Genomic DNA, 19984 nt, shown 5'->3' on the forward strand with positions numbered 1-19984 from the left:
TCCAAATTATCAAATAAAAGCATACATACCTTATTCATCTTTTAGGTCATCTTCCTTCAGCAACTTCCTTGATTGAAAACTTCAATCCCTTGACCAGCTTATTGACATCATACCATTCTTTCATGAATTCCTCCAAGTTGAAATTCTTGATGAAACACTTACTCCCTTTTGTTTGGTAAACCTTCCGATGAAGATTCCAATAGAGGATCTTAAGTATCCTTATTCAACAGATGTTTCCTCTTAATTGATGTATGATGAGCTTTGTACCAGATACTTCCTTTTTCCTTTTCCCATAAGTCCTTCGAATGAGGTTACCAAGATTTATATCCTTTGATAGACCTAATTCATCTATCATTTATGATGTCACGATCTCTTGCTTCTAATGCTTCTTATGATGCTCTTTTCTAATGGTTCCTAATAGTTATACTTTACAACAGGAAAACTTGAAAACAGAATTTGAAAAGAGCTAGGTGAGGAAGACTATTTCAATCATAATAGAGATCTTTTACTTCCACTTCTTGTGGGCTTCCCTCTTCTGTTATTGTCCTTCTTGATCTTAGGACAATCTCTCTTGTAATGCCCATATTCTTGACATCCACAGCATTGAATCTTAGCCATGTTCTTCTTCTTTTTCTGAGAACCAAGTTGTCCAAATTTTCCCTTTCTTTTGTCATTGTAGCATAAGCTTGATTTTGCTCACCTGATCCTACATCAGATTTTGCCTTTAACCCAGATTCTTCAATCTTGCATAGTGACCATCGATCCTGGAATGGAGTAGCTTCTTTCTTCTCGTACATACTTGAAGTAAAGTTACCCCACTCCTTCGGTAATGCATTTAGTACTATTGTAGTCATTTCTCTATCAGACATGACTTCCCCCGGATCTTGAAGTTGATCCCTGGTTTCAGATATCCTCATAAAGTATGAGGCTATTCCTTCTTCTTTTGACATCTTTACTTGTAGAGTTCTTGCCTTTATGAGATGACTTCTCCTGTAGTGCTTACGAAATACAACTCTACCAATTTGTCATATATTTCTTTTGAAGTTCTGAGTTTTGATACATATGGAATAAGGGAATCCTTAATGGATTCTATGAGAATCCTTTGAGCCCTAACTTCCCCTTTCATAAACTTTGCAAGTGCTTGATCATCTTCTTTCGTTGGTTTGGTGATAGATCCTTTGACATGATCCATGACCTCATTCTCAATGAGATTTAGATCTGTCCTCTTAGATAGTTTGAAGCCCCAACAAATTCGTTGCTTTCCTTGCAAAAATACATTTTGACAGATTCAGATGTGGACATAAATATACTTACTTGTTAAGATGCTTCTTCCACTTGCTGCTTTGATGATGATATAGACAATAGAAAACTTCTCCTTGATGAAAATAGTTCTCTTCAAGAATGATCCTTCGCAGAGAGAGAGATCGCTTTTTGTGATGATTTATGATGACGCCTTGATGATGTATTGATACTCCTTGGATGATTTGCTTTTAAGGATAAGGATTTTCCTTTGAGATGAGATCCTTGCTTCAACGAGAGGGACTTGGAGCCTTTTTGAAGACGACGACAACGTCATTTGCTTCCTTTGAATGAATAAACTTCAAACTACCTTGATTTGTAGATCTCTTCAACTTGATGAGGGTCTTTGTGGTTTTTCGATGATGACTAGAGGTTCTTCGATCCTTGTAGATCTTGACTTTGTTTATGATCTTCTTAGATTTGCTTTGATGTCTTTCTTGAGATTTGATCCTTGAATGTCCCTTGATAAGATGCCCTTCCTTGAATTGGTCAGCTTAGCTCTGAAACCATGTTGAGAAATCTAGGGCATCAAGATTAGGTGATTTCTCTATTAATGATAACTGCTTGTGAATGTTTTTTACTTCAATAGATTAGCATCTTCTCTTTAGTTAGATTATTATAGTGTTCTTCTTCATTAAACAACTACCAAAGCATAAACAATAACGAGACAAGAGACAAAATGTAGGCTATCAGCCAGGGCCATGTGAAAAATCGGATGCCTGATTCCTACTGCAGCAAACTGATAATAATATTTCACCTACTTGTTAAATTACTTGAACAAGTTACTTGCAGTTTTCTACGGCAAATATTGAAATGCATACACTGCAGCCTACACAAAATAAAATACAGCGAAAACTAAATACTGCACTGGAAAGAAATAAACACACACATCAACACAGTTGTTTTTGACAATGTCCCCGAAAAAACCCAATGTGGAAAAACCGGTGCAGCAGTTGAGGGTTTTAATTATTATGCAATAGTAAATCTGAGTACAAATTGTTGGATGCCTAAACTGGCTATCTGATACAGAGAAATGTTGGAAAAGAGTTAGTCAGAAAAATCTCACAATGAATCAGGAGATCCGACATTGATCAGGGGTTGGTTCGCTGCCCCCACGCAGCCTCTGCGCAACTTCTGCATTAATCCTACGTAGATCTGCATCACCACCTCTGTTGACCTCCTGCTGTCTGGAAATTCGACCTCTTAGCCCTCTGGTCTAACACCCCGACTTCTGGAACCGAATCTCATCTCTCCCAGCTGGATTTCAAACTCCCTCTGAAACTTTGCGTTGCCTCACTAAACTGCTCTCTGCCTTGCACTCCCCGAATCTGGAAAACTTCCTCCGGTCTACTATCCCTACCCCTCTCTCATTGCTTCGACTTTACTGAATCGCTTTCGGAAACTTACAACTACTACTCAAGAAATTGATTCTCTAGCAAAATCAAATTGCACAAGTGTTTTTCTCCAACCACATCGAACTATTTATAATCTCTCGTTGGAGCTCCAACGACCGCGATTAAAACATATTCGATGGCTAAGATTAACTTGGAGTTGATCCTCGTCTTCTTCTAGAAGATTCACGCCTGATTTAGTTAATACCCTTTAATTAACCAGATTTCCTAAGTTTAGACTTAAGGAACCATTTAAAAAAGTTAATTATTTTAATTAAATCATCTCTAAGTGGAATTTCCAGAAACGATTTATGGGCTTTGGAGAATCATGTGTCTTAGCCTCTCTGCAAAATCTTGAGGCAAAAGCACAACCGATGCTACAAAAATCAACACTGCCTCTTAGCGAGCAATGTGCTCTAGTGCTGCAATCCACTGAAGCATCACTTTGACTCTGCAACACCTCCTATTGCGCTGCTAATGTCTGGCTCTAATGCGAAACTCTGATATGAGTTGCATCTGTGTTGCTGTTGACCCTGCTAAACTGTTGTCAATTAACGCATTTGTACTACAACCCTCTCCATCTGTTGTTGTTGCAACTGCAACATCTGCAACGGAAAAACATCCAAAATATTGAACTAATTGTGTTAAGTATGATGCATCTGTCGTCTGAGTTCTGACTGTTGCTAGCCTTTGCGCTGTCACTGAAGCCTTTGCGCTATTGTTGACTCTGCTCTATGCCAACTGCACTGTTGCCAACTCTGCTTTGCGTTTCTCAGTATCTGATCGCTACTAACCACTGCATCTATCACTCTGGCACCTGACTGCACCACCTAACACTGGTTCGTCCTGCTACTGCTGACTATGTGCTCCAGTAGCAAGGTCTTGATCCAAGAGGTGGACTCCTCAAGGATCTTGCGCATCCTGTAGCTCTCTAAGGCTACAACTCTAGATCACCCCACCTCATCCCTGGAGGTATCTCGGTAATCATGGCAAACTCTTCCTCCAATCTAGAGGATAGCCTGTCGATTTCAGCGGATGTAGCCTGCTCATCCTACTTCTCCTCCTTGTCCTTCTTCATGAGAATACATTGAGTGTTGTAGTGTCCAAGTTCACCACATCTTAAGCATTTCACCTTGGAAATGTCCTTCTTCCTCCTATGTTGTTCCTGCTACCCCTTTGATGCAAGGACCACATCTTCCTCCTCCTTTACTTACTTCGTCCCATCACTGTTGCTGCTGCCAGTGATGGTGGTCTTCACCAAATCTCACTTCATCTCTTCCTGCTGCAGGTCAGCCCACATACAATCCCAATCTGGCAACTTTTCTCTGCTCATAATACTTTGGATGACGACTTGCCAATCTTCGGAAACGTTGTTGAGGGCAAACCGCACCAACTCTGTAGGCTCAGGCGCTGACCCTACTGCAGATCTAGTAAGGAAGGCGTCTATATGCTCCCCTTTATGCATCCTCGTGCATCTCAGCTTATTCTCAAGATACGTCTTCCGTTGCTCGAAAGATCCTTCATATAGCGTAGCAAATGCTTCCCACATCTATCAGGCAGTATCTTTGCCAGCTATGTGAGATACTACGTGATCTCGAACGCCATCAAGAATCAGCCTCTTTGCTTTCGTCGTCTCCTTCTTGTACTTCTTAAGCGGATCTGCATCTGTGGGCACAACTACCACACTCAATATAAGTCTTGAGATCATGTTCATCTAGAAGGCAGGAGATCCTAGCCTTCCAGATCGCATAGTTGGAGGCTCCGTACAACCGATCTTGATCTCTCAACCCAGTTGATGCCATCTCTCTGAAAAATGTCGAATTCCTCCTCTTCTCCTCTGCGCAGTTGCTACCCTGTTATTCACACTCCCTTCTAGAGTGAGAAATCCTGCACACAACTACGGTTGCTCTGCTGGAAAATTCGAACTTCTTGGCTAGAAGTCCCCTAAGGAAAGAATTCCCTCAGTGTGTGCTCTTCCTTCCTCCTGGCGCTATTTGCACTAGCAAACTACTGCAAAATCTGCGTCCCAGCTGAAGATCTGCTCTTCAAGGAAACTACTGCTACTCCCTCTACCTCTGGTACTCTTCGATCTGGAAAATTTTATTCTCTGTGGACTCACTCAGAGAAGTAAAATTTCCACAAAACACTAACCCTTTTGGCCAAGGAAATGCACTGCCCTTGGGGTTTCGAAATGTTGCCTATCTAGGAATTCAAACCTCCTTCTCCTCTTCTGCTCTGAGCTCTCCGACTTACGATTTGTGCTCCTATACCATGTGACAAATCAGATACCCGGTTCCTACTGCAACAAACTGATAATATTTCACCTACTTGTTAAATTACTTGAACAAGTTACTTGCAGTTTTCTATGGCAAAACCTGAAATACATACATTGCAGCCTACACAAAATAAAATACAACGAAAACTAAATACTGCACTGGAGAGAAATAAACACACACATCAACATAGTTGTTTTTGGACAATGTCCCCGGAAAAAACCCAATGTGGGAAAACCGGTGCAGCAGCCGCGAGTTTTAATTATTATGCAGTAGTGAATTTGAGTACAAATCATTGGATGCCTAAACTGGTTATCCAATACAGAGAAATGATGGCAAAGAGGTAGTGAGAAAAATCTCACACTGAATTGGGAGATCCGACATTGATCAGGGGCTGGCTAATTGGCCCCACACTGCCTCTCCGGAGCTTCAACGTCAATCCTACGCAGATCTGCGTCACCCTGGCTGGGCTCTGCATCACCTCCTCTGTTGACCACCTGCTGTCTAGAAATTCGACCTCTTGGTCGTCCGGTCTCACACCCCGGCTTCTGGAACTGAATCTTGTCTCTCCCAACTGGATTTCGAACTCCCTCTAAAGCTTTGCGCTACCTCACTAAACTACTCTCTGCCTTCTCTACCTTGCACTCCCTGAATCTGGAAAACTTCCTCCGGTCTACTATCCCTGCCCCTCTCTCACTACTTCGACTTTACTGAATCACTTCTGGCAACATAGAGTTGCTACTCAGGAAATCAATTCTCTAGCAAAATCAAACTGCACAAGTGTTTTTTTCCAACCACATCAAACTCCTTATAATCTCTCGTTGGAGCTCCAACGGCCAGGATTAAAATATAATCAATGGCTAAGATTAACTTGGAGTTGATCATCGTCTTCTTCTAGAAGATTCACACCTAATTTAATTAATACCCTTTAATTAACCAGATTTCCTAAGTTTAGACTTAGGGAACCATTTAAAAAAGTTAATTATTTTAATTAAATCTTCTCTAGGTCGAATTTTCAGAAACGATTTCTGGGTTTTGGAGAATGTATGTGTCTTAGCCTCTCTGCAAAATCTCGAGTTAAGAGCACATCTAATGCTACAGAAATCAACAAACCAAAACCTCTCCCACCTGAGAGGAAAACCCAAACGAATTCTTCTTCTTACGGATACTTCAATTGAAGAATACCAAGACCAAGACCCTTGACCTATTTTACCTCTTCAAGACCAAGACACCAAGCTTCTTATTCTGCCTCGGCTACCCTTCAGATCTCAACTTCCTTTTCTCTGCTTCAAACCTGCAACTTTTTGGCCTTAATTCAGAAACCCTATTTGCAGCACTTGGAAAGTGTCATTTTCTAAATAGTGCCCTTGGCTTCTGCGCTTAGGATAGAGACTCTTTCTTGTTTAACTCGGTTTCCCTTTTTGACTTGACCTTCTCCCAATTTGGTTACCCAAGATGACTAAAATGCTTCGGTCCTTTTGCTATAATAGACAATCCTGCAATCTCGCACGTGTGGAGAGATTAGCCCTAAAACGGATCCAAAGAATGACTCAGCTTCTTGTTCTTTCTTCAACTCTTGGATGGAGGCTCTTCTTGTGATCTTTGCACCTTTCTCTACTTCAAATTGCTTGACCGAATTTCTTGTCTTCAAATGGAGGTCGAGCTGCCTATTTATAGTGGTTTGCCCATGAGAAATAAGCCGACTTGCTAGTTTTCTAGGCTGACATGTCATTTGGAGTGGCATCATTATTTCATTTAGGGTCGACTTGATGGAGGTGCTTACGCTTGGTCTTGGAGGGTCTCTTTAAATCTTTCAATGACTCATACAAATGTAACATGCCCAAGAAGGGTTATTCATACATGACATTGACTCAATTTGACTTTTATGACTTGATGACAAAACCGTAACTAAAATTAAATTCCTTGATCATGAAAGCCATGATTCAAGTATTACAAAAATAATTTTATTTTCTTCTTTACATTAATTACATAATATCACAATTACACATGTCATTATGAAGACCAAACCTAGTTACACTTTTCAACAGTATGGGCTTAGTATTCACTGGAATAAATCATAAGAAGCTCTTTCTCCTCCCTTCCCTCGACCTAGCAAATACCTTGGAAGTATTTCTTCCCACGTTTATTCATAAAACCTAGGTCTAGTGCAAGCTTGCTTAGGTCTTTCAAAAAGAGTGAAGAGCCTTTTAGAAGTGTTAAATTATCACATAGAGCTCCTTTGAGAGGCCCTACCTCATCCCCTAAAGTCTTGACCTTAGGAATACATATTACCATTGTATATCACAAACCCTAACTCTTGATCTTCTCTCCCCAAGGCCTTTCTTGGAGAGTGTGTTAGCTTCTTTGAAGCATTGAACCTTTATTGTGCCTGTCCTTGAATTGGATTTGAGAAATCACTAAGTCCCTATCCATTCCAAGTGATTTCCTACCTACCAAGGCTCCTCCCATCAGTAAAGTCCGTAAAGAGCAGGGGGCATCGACTGAGGTGACAATAGGTCATTGTCCCGTTGTTGTCACTTAGTCTAGTAGTTGTCCCTTAGGTTTCCCCTCCTAGGGCCCTACTAGACTGTGTCGTAACAAGCCAAAGGCAAAAAGGCACTAGGAAACACTTCCTCGGTATACTTTTTCTCAACATTACCAATTGACAAAATATTTCTGCAATTGTACATTCGAACATTGAATATTCATTGATTAATAGGAAACGATAATTACAATAAGCCTCATGGTGATATACTTACATATGCACTGAATGGTCATAGGGCAAAGGGGTGTGTGGCACTTGACCTTTCATTACCCTAATTATTATTTTTATTATTATTGTCATTTATTAGTTTTACTATTATTATGTTTATTACATATACTTTTGCAAAATCAAAATTTCTTCTTTCTTAAAGATGTCTCTTCTCCAAAGAGAAGTACTTGCTAGAAGGATAGTTGTCAAGAAAGTAATTAGGCCTAAGGGATCAGCTAGAAAAAGTTCATATACATGGCACTTGCAGATGGGGAAGATAGAATTCAAGTGGATAAGGATAAACTCACATGATCAAAAACCCCTACCAAAGGTACTTAGAAAGTAAAGCCGGGATATGCATCATTGTTTGTTACAAATCTGCAAGGGGCCGTTGATTGGTATTTCTATAAACCACTAGCTGGACACTGAAATTGTGGAAATCTCCAAACTTCAATGTTTTAAAATTTAATGCAAAACAGAAATTTGACCTTTTTGACTAGAGGTTTCTCAGATCTTAACCTTCTGAATTTTCAGCCTTAGGGCTGTTATGAAATATAGAAAAAAACAGAGGTGGAAAGTGAACATATTTCAATCCTTAACAACGAAATCTTCTTCAAAATCTGAGAGAAGATACCAATGTGTCCTGATAAGCGTCAACCCTCTAGGTCAATCTTATCATACAGAAACCCAATCTGCAAACTCACTTTTAAAGCAGTTATAACAGCAGTAAAAGAGCCCTTAACTTCTTCCATTATGATGTTAAATCACTTTTAACAAATTACCCTTTACTTATGCCAAATCAACAAGAAATATATACATGCAAATAACAATTTATGAAGAACATACATGGCTGAAATTAAAATCTGCAATTTACACAATTTATAGACAGCTGAAAACTTCATTAACATACACGATGAAGTTGTTGTACATACCATAGCCTTATCACATGGCTAGAACGAGCCACTAGCTTTCTGAAATGCTACCCAAGGAAAAAAAATGGAAAACCCTAGCTCAACCAAGGAGCTCCAACATGCATGAATCATTCAGACAAGTCCTCCAAGGCCAGATGTCCTCTTCTCTTCTTTCTCCCCAAATACACCCTAGGGTTTCATAACAATACCCTAATCTGAAACCTCAAAAGGGTGAAACCCCAGCCCTAGATTTCAAGATACTCTGAGAATAACATGAAACCCTAGCGAGTCCAAGAGGAAGAGAGACAGTACAAATGAAGAGATGAGAGAGAGAAAGATCATCACCACCATCTTCTTCAAATAAGTAAACCCTAGTATATCACAAAGACCTAACTCCAAGCCAAGACATCCTCTCTAGACTTCAGAACTCCTAGAGTTTCCTCATAGACCCTAGAGACTTCCTCCTCGAAGCTAAGTACAAAGAAAAGAGTGTGATAATGATGAAAATGAGAAGGCCTGTCTCTTTCCTTTATATATATGGGAGGTAAGGAATGCCTACAATACAATGTGGGCCCAGACCCTTCAAAGGAACCTCCCAATAAATCCATGTATGCCTACACAAGAAGTGCTCCACTCCAATTGTACACGTGTCATGCTCCAAGATGATGCCATACACAATAAGGGCTCCAAGAAGACGTAACTACACAAAGTGTGTCCAAACCCCTCCATCACAATCGCACACAAATTCCAACACTCCTAACCCATGTTCTCCTTTGGGTCCACTCCCCCTGTATGAACATTGTCACAAGCATAGTTTTACAAACCAGCCAGTCTGAACCGGTAACCAGTCGAACTGGCCAATCTGAACTGGTAATCAGTCAAATCAAACAGTTAGCTGGCCTCAGGCATCCACCCAATAGAAAAATCTAGTTTGGAAAAGTAATTTTTACGATTATAATGTTTAGTTTACAACAACAATGTTTAAAGGCGTTAGCGATGACCATATCAGTTGGGTGGAGAATGACATGTAAAGTCGAAGTTTATTTGGAATATCTTCCAGAAATAAAACTTGCATGAAACTTTGATGAAATTGCTTGCATGAAACTTTAATGAAATTGCTTTTGGGTTTTAAAACAAATATTATCATTGATGACTATATTGTGTAAGAGGTAGTATGCAGACTCGGATCAAATTTGAAGGAGGTTATAATTTATTTAAAGTGTTATTTTTCACTTTATTTTTTATAGTTATAAATTCAAATTAATAATAATTTTATTTTAAAAATAATTTATTCAAATAAATATAAAATTAAAATTAAAAATTATTTTTTATAAAATAAATATTGTATGGTAGTTTATATCTCTCTTTTAAAAAGAGAAAGATGGCTAAACCATGAGAGTTTAGTTAAAAATAAAATGTAAAAAAAATGCAAAAATTAAAAATTAAAAAGCAATAAAATTGAAATTAAGTATTTAACTAGACCCTGGGAATCAGCTCTCTGTGTTATGAAGTATTATGTAAACCATGAGATCTGAGGTTCAAATCCATCCAATTAATGCGTGTAGGTGGAAAGGGCATACGTAAGCACCTAGAGGTTACAGTGGTAGCTGTTGGAATCGACCCAATGTCACAGGAGTATGAAACAAGCCCAGTTTCCAATTCCTCTAGATTCAAAACAAAAAACTATATAACTATTTGTCTTTAGTGTGACTTTTTGGACTTTCTGGTGCCGGCATCCAGTGGAAAATTTTGAGGTGAAATCTTGATTTGTGTTATTTAAACTCGTTTTTTCACTGTATATATGGATTGAGCACCTTGAAAAACCCCTAGGGCACTTCGAGTGTGCAGGGGCTACCATCAAGCTTGTGATTTCAATAAATTCCTGCCAGATTTTAGAGAAATTAGACCGGAAAAGCTTCCAAAAAGTCTCACTAAAGACAACTCGAACAATATTCACCAAATCAACTTTTATCTTACTTTGGCAATACATTAAAATTTATTTTGTGTATCATTTTATTGATGTAGAGAATTAAAGTCTTATTGTTGTGAAACACAGTTATTGCTATCACCGGCGTAAGATCCATCTTAACCCCATATCTCTCAAGCCAAGAGGGATAAAATCCCTTGATGTGCAAACCTCTTTTAGAGTGCAAACTGTCATTTTCTAAAAGATGTTTGGGATGCAATAAAAACTTTACTAGGAGGAAAGACCATGGAACAGATTTTCAAAGTTTGACTGGAGTATGCCACTATAGAGGAGCTCGACTGTCTCCTTATCAGTCTCCTTATTCTTGTTTGTTGGACAATATGTTAAGCCCAGAATTCCAGATGCTTCCATATCCCCTATGCAGGTTTTCTTTACAATTAGGTATGCCTGTGAGAGTATAAGGGAGATCGAAAAGATTCAGCCTAGTAGACTACAAGACAGATCGGATCACTGGAAGTGGATGAATTGACAGCATTGAGTATCCTTGATGGTGCCTCATAGGAGAACCCAGGTCCCTGTGGAGCTGGAGAAGCTATGTATATGTCCTACTCTTATTACCTCTTATCTGCCTTAGCTCAGGACCTGGCACAAATAATTTGGCTATACCCTTCTAACTTTTCCTAGGAAAGCTGTGGAAAAAGGCTTAAAAAGATTCCAGGTGATGGGAGATTCAAAGCTCATTATTGAATGGAAGAATGGTTCTGTGCCATTTCATAACATGAGCGTTTAATCTCTGATTGATCAGGTTCACTTTGGAGAGATCGACTGGCATTTGTCTCTTACAAGCATGTTTATTGTGAGCATAATATGGTGGCAGATAAACAGTCAAAGGATGGAGAGTAAATGCACCTTGGAATGTTAAAACTCATGGAATATGGGGTGTTCTGACTGAATATCCTCTTTGTTTCTTCTTATGAGTCATGACCCTGCATGATGAAGGAAGCCATTAACTGGTTTCTGAAATTGATGAGTAATTCTGAAGAACCACTGTTTCGCTGAGTTTTAATATACCATGATAGTTCTTTGATCAAATAATTCAACTTGTTTTTACAAGTAATGAAGATAATGAAGATGGCTGATAACCAACTGGTTTTTTCTGTTTTGAAGACGTATTTTGTAAAGTGTGTAACAGATGGATAAATGGGAATGTTATTAAAGAAGAGATATGGGGAAGGTATTATCAGTTACATGAGCCTCTCTGGTTCCTTTCTGGTGCTTTATGTAATCAAGATTCTGAATGTTACATCATTTTCTGCAGTAGAGATCTAATATTACAATCTTTTGTCCTTGGAAAAAAAACCAGTCAACATTAACACATTTTAATATTAAACGTCAAAGTGGGACTTTCCTTTCAGGGTGTTTGGTGATGTATTCAGCACCCCGCTAACCCTCACACCGAAAACAGTATTTGGGGTGTTTTTCAGCTTTCAGAATACTTAAAAAACACTTTTTTCAGAATTTCACAATTCAAGATTATGCAAACAAAACCTGGTAGACCATCATAGATCCTATGATCCACATAGATATGCAAACACGAGTGATTTGATTATATTATGACGATATTTGGACACTAGAGGCCATTTAGAGCCCGAACATTTATGCCTCATGGTATTACCAAATTTGAAATTCACTGTAATGAACATTGAACATGGTGAAGAATGTAAGGTGCGAGAGAGTCAATATCATGCTCAAGGAATTCATCCTAGAAGCCCTAACCATTCATACATGGCATTACATAGATAGTGAAAGCTTCTAAAATGCATTTATGTAAGGCCACCTTGCATTGTTGTTAACTGATTTAGAATTTGTGTAATGCATTCCTGTATATTATTAAGCAAATTTCTATCCTAATTTTCATTGTGGATGTTTTTTGAGTCTTTTCCATCTTTGTTCCATTTGTACACTTATCAGAGCTGCAGAAAGCAAATCTATGAATCGCAATAATAGAAACAAGACAGACCATACTGGCTCCAAATAACACTTTGAAAATAACAACCTATGCGAAGCTAAACAAAATCTGGAGCATAACCCACCAGATAGCACAGATAGCAGCACTAATTTCCACAGACAAAAAATATAACTTTACAAAATAAGATTCAACACAATTTAGATAAAGCTGCAAAAAGAATGATGAAATTGACCTGAAGGTCTGCCAAATAAGCTGGGGAATTGTTTGCTTCACCCTGAAGCAATTGCTTTTGCAGCCTCTCCAGAGCTCTTCTCCTTGTGCTTCGGTCAGGATCAACCAAACAATTTAGGTCCCTCTGTAGTGTCTGATAAACAAACCAAAAAAATTAAAACGTTCTTTGAATCAAGGTTATGGTTTTTGGCTGTTACTCTAGAGATGAAACAATTGAATCATTCTCAGAAACTAAACACAGTTTAATACACTTCTAAGTTCTAACAAATTTGAAATTTATGTTAACATATAATTGAAATCAAATAAGATAAAAAATCAATTCCAGTCATCTATGCACCATCTTTAGCAAGCTTTGTGGACCAGAAAGGCAGAAAAGCTGAGTATAAAAGTATCCATGAAACTTCTCTTGTGTTCAATATGTGATTACAAAGATATTGAGAAACCTAAAGTCTCCCAATCTTAAGAAGGCACATATCCTTATAAATAATAATCGCTATTCAAATACTACCTTGGTTTCTTATGTTAGAGAGGTATAGTTCAATATAAAGCATTTAGTTGATCATTATTCCTTCTTTCAAGTTATAAGTTCCAAGTGTGGACCACTACTGATATGTTCTGGTATAGAAACATAGTTCAAACTTCAGTCACAAAGCCTTTAATTGATCAGTAATCCTTCAGTTTGAGAGCTAAGTATTCAATATGGACCAATCCTGGTATTTAATTTATTAATTAGTACTATATATGCTGTGAAGTTTAAACACTGATTGTGTATGCAAGCAATCCATGACCCCCAAATAGTTTAATCTAACTATATATCCCACTTAAGTTTCCTTCTTTCCTAGAAAAACCTTGGGGTTTTGAAACAAGTGATGATTCAAATCCTTGAATTATAAAAGCCTGTTAGTCAGCATTAACAGCAAGTAGCTAAAATTGTGTGCATGGCACCTTTTTACACTCTTTGCAATGAAAACTCCTAGAAGTTTCACTAAATAATTGATATGGAAGGTGTCACATCCAACCATTTGAAAGTGCCATGATTTATTGTATCACTTAGCACTCTGTTCAACCCAAAGCATACATAAGTCCAGTATTGTACCACAAGCATTCTCTTCAAGTATTTTTCAATGTTGCAAAAGTCAGACTTGGGAATAAATCAGCAAGGGTCCGAAAATTTGAAAAAGTCATGAAATTTGGGAGAAAATCGAAAAACTCAGCAAAATTAAAAAAAGGCTGGTTGAAAAAATCATCTGGTTGAAAAACTTATGATTTGGGGATTTTATCAGGATTTTGGTAACACTGGTATTTTTCACAAACTGTTCAAAAAGAACCAAGCAAAGGCATTGTCACAGAAAGGTGCTACGATGGCAAAACTAAGGTTCAACATTCCAATATCACCATTAAAAACTTGTGCTAAAAGAATGAAGCAACTTGAAACCATGATTTCTAAACATATTCTGATCCATATTTATATTTAAGCAGTGCTATTTCATTATTTCTTCTCAATGAATTGTTAACCCAGCCTCTTTCTTTAGTACATTTTGATGCTGCCGATTTCAAATAATTTTCTGCTCAATTCCTATTGATTTACCTTTTGAAGCGTAAGCTAAAGCAAGGGATTTCGTCCCAGGGCATCTCAGAGGTAGTAACTTATGCATGCATGTACTTTTTATAGCAATTGTACCATGCATGAGTGTGTTCTGCTTTGTTCTACTGGAAAGTGTTGCATTCCTTCACGAACCTCAACACATCCATCTTGAGGCCCTTCCAAGTGAACCTCTCCCTAATTTTCTTGTAGGTCTTTACGTACCTTGGGTGCCCTACTAAGGGTGAGTTGTGAGCTGCCTACATAATTTTCTCCTTGAGCTATGATTCTAGCACCAAATAGATCCAGTTTTTGTAGTAAATGATATCATCCACAACCCGGTACCTGTCATCATTATTCAACCCCTCCATAATCTCACAGACAAATTTATTCATCGAATATTCCACAAGCAGCATGTTACCCACCATTTTGTGAGTAATATCCCTAGGAGAATTTTTTTCTCCAAGATGGTCCTCAGTGAGCAGCCAGCAGCCCCTTGCAGCCACCAGCTAACTCATTGTGCCATTTCTCCGCCACCTGAACTAGCCATGTGGTCCCTCACCCATCTGCCATGATCATATGTTTGAAGGTGGGCCTCCTGAACCTAAATGTATGCCTTGTCATTTGGAAATTGAGGATTGTAGTTTGCTTATCATGGACACTTCTGGGCATGGATTAATGAGAGGATTTCGCGAAAGAATGGGCTTGGTCTGTGCTCTTGTCCCCTACACCCTTTTTAGGTATTAACCTTGGATTCTAGTCCTGTGAGATCTCTTTTATTGGCCATTTGGCTCTAGGAATGGTATTTCATGGGAAACCTCGATTTCAGTTGCGTGGTCCCGCTCCCTTATCTGCTTATATTACTCTCTTTCCATTCATCATTTCTCCCACCTGGGTCCACATTCTACCACTGGGTCCACATAGGGTTAGCATGCCCCTTCCCGTTGCCCACACCTTGGGTCATGGCCTGGAATTAAGCCCGGAGGTTGATGCAGCTAAAAAGAAAGATAAAAGCATATATGGCCACACAATCAACAGGGAAATGTACCATAAAATGCAAAAGATGGTCGAGACAAACACATTTAGCACATAGGCAAAAGCGAATACGTGAGCTCTACCCCATCATCATGGCCATCACCTTGGTTCCTACAGGTTTTATGAACCCATGATTGTCCCAACCGTTGGTAGGTAATGAACTGCCCCACCTTAAAAGGGGGTATTCACTGTTATATCTCATGCATCATGCTCTTACCCAGTGTTGTAGGAAACGTCCCCCCAGATCAAAACCCCGATCCGTGATCCGTACGGATGTGTGGGGGAAGCGCCATCAAAACACGTTTCGGAAAAACTGAAACGCGTTTCGGGCTAATAAACACGCTTCCTAGAAATTTCTAGAAGCATGTGCCCGAAACGCATTTCAGTTTTCCTAAAACACGTTTCGGATGGCGCTTCGGCCGTACGAAACGTCAAGCTTCGAAGTACGAAGCGTACGGATCGCGAGCTTCCTCAAAAAAAAATTTGTATGAATTTTTTGAGCGATTCCAGGATGATGATGATCGTGTTGAGATGCCACCCCCATCTGGTCCCTTGGTTCCTAGGTTCCATGGTTCAACACCAACAACAAGGGGTTCGTCTTCATCAGTTTCACTGCCACAACTTCCACAGGCACCATCTTCTTCATTGCCACCACGTGGAGACCCGTTGCCACGTTCTCTTCGTGGTGGAAGGAGGAGAGATTAGTAGATATATTCACAATTTACTACTTTTGTCATAGATTAATCATTAGACTTGTAGGCTTGTGAATTTGAACCTTTTTGGCTTGGCGGTGACCAAGTGACCTATTTTGTAAACATTATTATTTGAATTTTGGACATGACAAATGTTGACAGTTGCTCACTTGCTAGATAAATCATAATATGCTCTATGTTTTATGTTTTATAATATGCTTACATGTTTTATGTTTTATAATATGCTTAAAAATTTGATGTATGTTTGTAATTGCTAGAATATAAATGGTTGATGCTCGAATAATTAATCATTGATGTACATACGACATACTAGTAACTACAAGGGAATCATGGATGCCATATCTATCTTGATTTATGCAAAAATATGCATGTTTTCATGTCTTCTACGACTAATTTGGTATTTGGGATGTTTGTTTTGAATATAAATGCAAAATATATATATATATATAGCAAACGCTTCGCTTCCTAGATTTTTGGAAAATGATGTTTCTGTGTCCCCGCTTCCAAAAAACATCCCCGTTTCATCCCCGCTTCCGTGTCCCCGCTTCCAAAAAACATCCTCGTTTCATCCCCGCTTCGTGCAACATTGCTCTTACCCCTTGAGCCCCAAGCAATTAATCAAAGAAAATCATAAGGCGGCAAAAGGCATATAAATAAGGGTGGAAAAATCAAGGTCGAGGCACCTCATGTACCACGATTGCTCCCTCCTATACATTATAAATCCAAGTGTGGGCTTCCCTCTTATTAGCTACTCTTGGACCCCAGCTTGTGACCCAAGGCTGCCCCTCTCATCCCCTACTTCATTCACCTATCTGTCATATGCCACCACCTTTTGAATGATGTACCTTGACTATATCATCCCCTTTAAAAGTAAAAACCACCTAATAGGATTATTGGTTAAACCAATTTGGAGTTTAGGAGACATTGGCACATCCCAAAGCCCATTATGGAAGGGCGAGCCATTATGAAGTCCCCACCTATGGTCCATGACTGGTAAGCTTATTTACTCGATTTCTCTAATGACTTGTTGTACTAGAAGGGGATAGGGCACGTATTGAATCTTATGCAGGATTGCAGATGGTTTCCATCCTGGGTTTGGTCTCCCTATACTGGGTCCTAATCCTCCATAGGGCTACATTGGCACATGTAAGGTATGCGTTGAGAGCTATGGGCCTCCACAGTAGCAGATTGCACTCCATGGATCCCTACAGCGATTCAGAGATTGCTCGTGGTTCACTTATTGGACGAAGAAGATGCACGCGATCCATCATGCCCAGATTTGCACCATACACTTGGCAGATGATCCAAGACTTGCACGATGATGTGGCACCACCTACACCATCATCCTAGCCCTTACAGGAAATCTACAGGCATCTTCGATTTGTTTGGAGACCCATGAGAACACTTGTGCGCCCCCACATTTCATTTGGAGCACCACAGGTTATTACAAGGAGCCAACCCCTTGTCCACTACTTTTGAGGGTCCTACTCTTCATTATGGCACCCATGGACCTCATTAGGCCTCTTAAAGGGCCCTACAACATGCATAGATTATTATTTGACCTCTTGAAAGGTTGATTCTTTCATTTATGAGCTAGTTTGGTGGGCTTGTCACCAAAAGTTGAATTATTAGAACATTATTTTATTTTTGGGGCTTATGTAGGCCAAGGAGGCTAATTCGAACTCCTCATTTGTGTATAAATACAAGTGAAATGAGCTCATTTGCTCATCATCACTTTGGATTGGATCTCCTCTCTCTTGAGAATTTCACACTGTTTCTAGAGGGTGAATTGGAGCTTTATGGATGAATTTTGATGTGTGGATATTGGTCTATCTTATCTTGGAGCTTCTCTTTTGTCAACTGTAAATGGTTGGATATACTTTGTTACATGTAAGTACACGCTTTTAATGTTATTCTTGTTTTACTTTGTCATATACATTGGACTGGATTTTCGCTATTTCTAGGGCTAATTGTTGCATGCATTTACTGCTTGAAATTGTGGAATTTTGTCTCTATTATAGCATCTCTCAATGTATGGGCCATGTAATGTGAACGAAATCTCCTAGGGGTAACTCTATCAAAGAATTTGACCTTGATAGGCCATCTCATTTGCACATCGAAGTATAAAAACTGCAAGATTGCTTCTCCTTGACCTACAAGGCTAGCGAAGTGGTCTTGAGGCCTCCTTGACTAAGAATCAAGAATTCTACTCATATTTCATCATAGACTCCATTCCCCCAAGACTAAGGCACTGATCTACCAAGAGGTGGTCACCAAAAAATCACATCCTTTCACCTTCTTTCAGGTCTAGCCAAGTTGGGGCACCTAGGGCATCAACTTCCCAACAAGCTAGCCCTCCAAAAAGTTTGATCTCTTAGGGTCTCCTGCGTTGGTGTTTCCTCAAGGTCTCCTACAATTTTGAAGCCATTCCGATAGTGGAGTTGGGAGAAAAGCCAAGCCCTAGCTCCGGGATCAAACTTTGCCTTAGCATCCCCAAGGCTAGTGCGTCATACGATCAAATCAACACCTTCAAGTGAAAATTCTTTCTTTCATCCTTTCCCCACCCTGTTTAGGGTAAGAGCATCATTGGTTGCCATACTCATTCCTCCTATCCTAGACCGGGTCCACTTGGTCCTGTGTGGTCTCGTTCTTCTTAAAGACAATTCTTCAAGGACCATACGGGATACCAATTACAATAAGGATTTTCGGGATTGGGAATTTCCTTCATAATTCACATCCCATAAACCTAACCCTTAAATCCTCCTTTCCTTTCCCTAGAAGACATTGTACCTTGCTTAGAAAGCAAGCAAGCCTTATCTTTCTAACTCTTCCAGGAAAGGAATTATAGGGATCACTCCACATCATTTCACTGACTTATTCTTCATCGATGACTCCATAATATACCAGGTCTCCTCCCATCAGTGAAAGTCCATAAATAGAAGGGAGCCTTAGCCGAGGTGATAGTGGGCTAAGTCTCCATTGTTTCCCTTGGCCTTGCATTTGCCCTTTAGGGATCCCCTTTGGGTCCCCTGCTAGTTTGAGTGGTAACGCAGCAGCAACTTCCAATCATCTACCACCTGTATGAGTGAGAGAGTGGGTGGCATCCTCGAAAGAGCATCAGCCACTATATTGTTTTTGCCTTTGACGTACTCTATCTCAAAGTCATAGGCCTGCAATTTACTGATCCATTTTTGTTGCCTCTCACTCAGCTCCTTTTGTTCCATGAGGAACCTCAGGTTGTTATGATCTGTCTTTACTTTGAACCTGTTCCCCACCAGATATTGCCTGAATTTGGCCAATGCATGCATGATGGCCAACATCTCTTTGTCGTAGATCAAATAGTGTCGCCCATAATCTTTGAGTTTGCGACTTTTGAACATTATGGGGTGATGATTATGCAAAAGAACTGCTCCTATTCTTGTCCCCAAAGCATCGCATTCCAACATAGATGGTTGGGTAAAGTCCAGTAGCGCAAGCACAGGGCACGTACTCATTACTTCCATCTTCTCAAATGTTTCTTGTGCTTTCTCTGACCAGCTGAAGGCTCCCTTCTTGGTGAGGTATGTTAGAGGTGTTGTTAACTGTGAGAACCCCTTAACAAACTTCCTATAATAGGTGTAGAGGCCAAGGAAGCTCTTCAGTTTTGTTACGTTCTTTAGGGTGGGCCACTCAATGATTGCCTGGATTTTCTCTTGGTGGACCTGAACCCCATTATGCCCAATCACATGCCCTAAGTAGAGCATCTTTGTCATACCAAACTCACACTTGGACTCCTTTGCATAAAGCTCTTGTTCCTCCAAAATCCCCAAAACCTTGTCCAAGTGCATCAAATGGTCCTCCCAAGTCTTGTTGTAGACCAATATATCATCAAAGAAGACCAACAAGTATTTACACAGCTATT

The 19984-nt window shown here is 39.5% G+C and overlaps 1 protein-coding gene across 7 annotated transcripts in view; it reads right to left on the reverse strand.

Moving 5' to 3' along the window:
* LOC149240761 (uncharacterized) overlaps positions 1-19984 on the reverse strand; it is a 399764-nt gene that overhangs the window by 337786 nt on the left and 41994 nt on the right. For all 7 annotated transcript variants that reach the window (XR_016246545.1, XR_016246543.1, XR_016246544.1 and 4 more), the window contains one exon: positions 12755-12886. Coding sequence is in view for 3 of the 7 variants with exons in the window: in XM_089373808.1 (XP_089229934.1) it covers positions 12755-12886 (132 nt within the window). In the remaining 4 variants the exon portion in view is untranslated. The remainder of the gene's footprint in view (positions 1-12754; positions 12887-19984) is intronic.

This window comes from Pinus tabuliformis, chromosome 8 (genome assembly GCF_031772625.1).
Source record: "Pinus tabuliformis cultivar Carrire ecotype Pingquan chromosome 8, CPIR1, whole genome shotgun sequence".
NCBI classification, from domain to species: domain Eukaryota; kingdom Viridiplantae; phylum Streptophyta; class Pinopsida; order Pinales; family Pinaceae; genus Pinus; species Pinus tabuliformis.